At 51.7% G+C, this 5,641-nt stretch overlaps 1 protein-coding gene across 1 annotated transcript in view; it reads right to left on the reverse strand.

The window, feature by feature from the left end:
* Positions 1 to 50: 50 nt before the first annotated feature.
* Positions 51 to 5,641, reverse strand: part of ykt6 (YKT6 v-SNARE homolog (S. cerevisiae)) — a 9,343-nt gene continuing 3,752 nt past the window's right edge. The window contains exons 3-6 of the mRNA XM_048618726.1: positions 5,534 to 5,638; positions 4,807 to 4,872; positions 3,191 to 3,292; positions 51 to 1,860 (exon numbers count right to left, since the gene is read on the reverse strand). Of these exons, the coding sequence (XP_048474683.1) occupies positions 1,825 to 1,860; positions 3,191 to 3,292; positions 4,807 to 4,872; positions 5,534 to 5,638 (309 nt within the window). The 3' untranslated portion in view covers positions 51 to 1,824. The remainder of the gene's footprint in view (positions 1,861 to 3,190; positions 3,293 to 4,806; positions 4,873 to 5,533; positions 5,639 to 5,641) is intronic.

The following is a 5,641-nucleotide window of genomic DNA, read 5'->3' on the forward strand; positions in this document are numbered from 1 at the left end:
GGGGTGGGGAAGAAGAGCGAGAGATTCAGTTTCAAGGGACCAGGCGAGACTTTTGAAAGCAAAATTTTGTATTTATACAGGAGTGAAAAGGCAAGATGACAACTGTCAATAGAATCACTGCATCACATTTAAACCAGCAACTCCAAAATACAAAAACCTTGAACTGAAGTTTACCAGTAAGCATTTTGTGTTAAGTTTACAAACAAGACTAAAATAAGTTATCTGTTAGAGCACATTTACATTTCGCCTGATTATATAAAAATTCTTCAGCTTTTTTTTTTGCTTTTTTTTAATATAAAGTGTTCAAGTACTCCATTTGTACAGCGGCGTTACAATTTCAGCATCTAATCGAGACCGCTTCCCCCCCCCTCTCCCACCACTTCAGCAAAACAAAACCCCACCATCCAGTCCAATAGTGTGCGCCAACTTTAGCCGTCAGTGAGGTGGGGGGCGGCGGAAGAAACAGCCTCCCTCTGACCCAGTCTTCAGTCAACTGGTGCCCTAACAGGGGCTGCCCTGGCATAAAGTGACAGTCTACCTCCAGCCTTGCCAGTCAGTCTCCCCTCCACACAATAAACAAAAATGCAAAACCCTAGATGGGAGCAGAGAGATTCGGAGCACACTGCCTGCGACGCAGCACAACGCGCCCGAAGGAGCGCTTGAAGTGTGAATCTCTCTGCGCGCATTTGCAAGCCGCTGACAAGGTTAATGCCCATCTTGTAGCGGGCCATTGAAGGCATTTGCATCACTTTTACACCCAAAAGGTGGGGGAATGGGGTAAGTGGATTGGCTTGGCATAAGAACTGCCAGGCAACATCCCTTGGCACACAATACTGTTATGGTGTTTGGGGATTAAAAAGGGCACGGCTCTAAGGATGCAAACAGCAAAATAGATGTCCCCTGCTTCCCCACCCCCCCACCACCTCAGGGCGGTTACAGGAGCCAGAGGGGGAAGCCAGTGCATTCAAATATTACTCCCTTTACCCAACACTGTCTAGTTCCACGCTGGATTAAAAGAAGCACACAGCAGTTTCCTGGGAAGCTCTCTCCCACGGACACAGTGCCCGGCAGCTCTCTCTGCGCCGAGGGATCTATTTTAATCGTTAGTGCCTCGCGCGTTTCTGCTCGCCGTCCCGGGACCGGCTGGATTCCAGCGGCAGAAGCAGAAGCCCCCTTCTGTCTCCCCTCCCCCATCCCCACCTCCACCAAAAGCAGCTTGCATTGCAGCAATCCGCAGGGGAAAACCAGGCAGTTTTAAGGTGCTTCTGACAACAACCCGGGGAAAAACAGCAGACAGGCGTCCAGGCCCCCGCCCCAGCATGGAGGTAAAGGAGGAATGGCTCAGGTATATCGATAGGAATGACTGCAGGGCAGCTTAAAGAGTGACACGACCATCTGTAGACACAGACACACAAAGCACACGCGTGCTCTATCTGCAAACACATCACGACGATTCACAAGCTAGTTTTAAATAAGAGCTCAAAACCACTCTGTTCAAAGCAACGCGGGAGCTCCTGGAGGTCTCTTTGGAACTCAGACAGGGATTTGGGGGCTCTTGCCCACACGACCTGGCAGGAGAAAGGGGGGTGCGGGTTCAAAAAATAAACGTTTGCAACTGATACCACCTGTGGTGGTACTGGAGGCTCACAGACCATCCTTCTACAGGCTGCTGAGACAGACAGAGACACACACAGAGAGGGAGAGAACATTTGTAATGGGTTGCAAACCGTTCTGTTTTGTACACACCAAGATGACAAGATTGGGGGGTAACTGAGTGAGGAGATGGGAAAGGGAGGGCGGGGGGTGTTCGTTTAGGTCCACAAATCACATGATCGCGCAGCAGGAATTCTGTTTCCGAGCCTGTGGGAGGAACACAGAGGGAGAGAGACCAATCAGCAAAAACACATCCATCTTTTAAGGTTTTAGCGAAGATCTGTAGCTCGGGTTATGGGTGAGGTTGTTAACTTGCTCGCCGAGCTGGCTTGTTCTAGGTGACATTATTAGTCGAGCCTCTGATGAAGCGATGTTATTCTACTCCGCTTGGAATCTATACTGTCTAATCCGTTATGGTGAGTAGTGTCATTTCCGGTTTTGATCTGTATGGGTTTGTATATGGAATCCAACTCTATATGTTTGTCGATTGCATTACGGGTGGAGAACCATGCCTCTAGGATTCCTGTGTGTGTCTATGTTTGGCTTGGGCTACTATGGTTATCTTGTCCCAGTTAAACTGATGGCCTTCACTATCTGAGTGTACCGATATGAAGGAGAGTTCGTCGTGCCGTTTTGCTGCTAGTTGATGTTCATGTGTTCTGATGGCTAGTTTCCTTCTTGTCTGTCTGATTTAATGTTTGTGGCAGTCGTTGCATAGTATTTTGTAAACTATGTTGGTTCTGCATGTTGTGGGAAGGGGGTCTTTAATCTTTGTAAGTGTTTGTCTTAGAGTGGCTGTGGGCCAGCATAATTCCTAGTGGTCTTAGGAGTCCTGTTGTCAGTTCTGAGATGTTCTTGATGTAGGGCAGTTTGGCCAGTGTGTTAGGGCATACTGTGTCCTCCAGTTGCTGTCTGTTTAGCAGGCACATGTGGATGAAGTTGTGTGGATATCCACGCATAGTGAAGATTGTGTGTAGGGGCTCTCCCTCTTGCCTGCATAGTTCTGGCGCGTTACAGTGAGTGTTGTCCATTTAGATAGTGTCCCAACACAGCTTTGTTTGTGGGCATCAGGGTGGTTGCTATGGAATTTGGTCCACGTGGGCTGCTTCCCTGTATACTGAGGTATACAGAACAGAACCGGAAATGACACTACTCACCATAACGGATTAGACAGTATAAATTCCAAGCGAGTAGAATAACATCGCTTCATTGGAGGCCTCACTGATGATGTTACCTAGCATGGTGACGAATCGTCTGTACGGGAACAAGCCAGCTCGATGAGCAAGTCAACAACCTCACCCGGCATCAAGGTCGTACAGCGCTGGCCCATCTCCCATCCAACACGAGACGCTGTAACGGGTTTGCAGGCCGTTCAAGCCGTCTCGAGTTTCCTATCCGCCAATCCAGATAGCCCGCTGGTGCATTCCCTCTCCCACCATCCCCCTACTGCCACCCCAATCCGCTCCGACGCCAACCCCCCCAGAGTGAGCAGCTCGGCGCCGGCTCCTGGGCACAGCCGCATGGGGCCGGTGCTTACCGTTTTGTAGAAAGCTTTTGACTGGGTGCCCAGGATTTCCGATTTCAACACCAGATCGTCCAGCTTCTCCCCGCGCTCCAGCAGCGATTCCATCGTGTTGTGCTACAGGGAGAACGGTCAAAAGAGTCCTTTACCGTGCATCCACGCAGACCCGTGTGGTCTCACACATGTGTGCGCTGCAGATCAGTGACTAAAATCGGGTCAATAGTACGTTATACAACATTATTTCTGAATGGTGACACATGGCGCTGAGGTGGTGGAATAATCGTGGTCCCTCCTGCCTGGCGCACATCAGGGCTGTGTGCGACACTACCGCCAGTGTGTCCCAGGGCATCTGTGCCCACCGGTAGCTCCGAGGCTGCACAGTCCTAAAATTCCGGAATCATCACCGGTCGAAAAAACCGGGCACGATGTTGGAAAAGACGGGAGAGGAGCAGGATTTTGAACGCCGTGACGTGGAAGACAAAAAGAACGACTGAAGCCACTGACTAGAAAGTGGATGGAAAGGGCTATGATAGTATGGAAGGTGGCATTACTGGTGCTTTTGTATCAGATACCCCAGGGGTTACCACTGACTAGAAACTGAACTGGACCAGCCCCATATAAAAACAGCGGCTAATACAGCAGGCCAGAGGCTGGGAATCCTGCAGCGAGTAACTCCCCTCCTGACTTCCCCCCCCAAAGCCTGTCCCACCATCGACAAGGCACAAGTCAGGAATGCGATGGAATACTCCCCTTGCCCCAGATGGGGGCAGATCCAACAACACTCGAGAAGCTCGATACCATCCAGGGACAAAGCAGCCCCCACTCGATTGGCCCCACATCCGCAAACATCTCACTCCCCCCACCACCGACGCTCAGTCACAGCAACGTATACCGTCTACAAGATGCACTGCAATAACTCACCGAGGCCCCTCAGGCAGCACCTTCCAAACCCACGACCCACTTCCATCCAGAAGGACAAGGGGCAGCAGGTACATGGGAACACCACCCCCTGCAAGTTCACCCTCCGAGCCCCTCACCGTCCCTGACTTGGAAATATATCGGCCGTTCCTTCAGCGTCGCTGGGTCAGAATCCTGGAACTCCCTCCCTGAGGGCACTGTGTGGGGGTCCCTACACCACACAGACTGCAGCGGCTCACCCCCACCTTCTCAAGGGGGACAGTTAGAGGGAACAGGGCAATAAATTAATGATAGGTCAACAGCTTAAGGATAAAAGCCTTTGAGGATTGAGGAGGAGGAGAAATGTCTTCACGCAGCAAGCGGGCAGCCTGTGGGATTCTCTGCCACAGAGGGTGGGTGAGGCAAAGGCAGTGTGCTTTCAACGAGATAGATGCAGCTCTTGGAACTAAAGGGATAGGAGGTGACAGCAGGATTACGGTATCGAGCTGGACGCTTAGCCACGATTGTAACAACTGGCGGAACAGGCTTCAAGGGCCAAATGGCCTACACCTGCTCCCGTATTTCTACAAATGCTGGCCCAGTGAGATCGAAAACTTGCAAAATAAATAGTATTTGGCGCTTCATCTCAGGGCTTGTATCGATGCACAAGTAACAAATACATGCCTGTTAGTCAGTATTGCGCGGTGGGAACAGTCGCACGCTTTAAGTCTTACCAGAATCACTTTAGTTTCGTCCAGCTCTGCTTGCACTTTACTCATCGGGTCAGCTTCCCGTGGGTTCTGAGAGCACACAGACACACAAACACGTATGGAGTTCAGGATTGGCGTTTAAGAACTCACGGGCCGTGTCTTACGACAGGGAGCGAGCGAGCGAACCGCAGCGTGTGCGTGGAAAAGGCGGGATGAGCCACAGCTTAAAACGTAGCACTGCCTGATAAAGCTCATTTGGCCACTTCGAAAGGGCATGCGGGAAAGCATTTATAAATCGAAGGGGGACCCCCACAGGATATGAGGGTCTTCAGATGCAGTGGGTCCCTGCCTCTGGAGTGAGAAGGTCCATGCCCTGTCTCTGCGATTGGGGCCTGCAGACTTGGGGGGAGACATCGAAGGGCGGGGGAAAGGCTGGAGGGAGCGACAGCAGGGACGACCTGGGCCGAATGGCCTCCTCTCAGGCCATGCAAAGCCAGGAGACTCCCATCTCTGGTGAGCCTCTGTTGCAGAACAACTGGCGCTAACGTCAATATCACGCTCAGGATAGAGGGGTCTATTCCTCAAGCTTTAGAAGGTCCAGGGGCTCTCACAGTCGGGCCATGCTACAGCTGAACAGCACGGGGCACCAGACACACACAAGGCAGGACAGGTTGAGATGGCTGTGTGTCAGGGTGGTGGGGGAGGAGAACAAATCCAACAAAAGGTGCGTTTCCGAAGCGCGGCGCTGTACCTGGTAGCGGGCGAGGTAAGCGTCCAGTCCCGTGTAGCGGATCATGCTACAGCTGAACAAAGGCCACTCTGTGCTATCCACCTGTCTGGAGAATTCCTCTAGCACCTA

The sequence above is a fragment of the Rhincodon typus genome, chromosome 40, assembly GCF_021869965.1.
Source record: "Rhincodon typus isolate 14 chromosome 40, sRhiTyp1.1, whole genome shotgun sequence".
In the NCBI taxonomy this organism is placed as follows: domain Eukaryota; kingdom Metazoa; phylum Chordata; class Chondrichthyes; order Orectolobiformes; family Rhincodontidae; genus Rhincodon; species Rhincodon typus.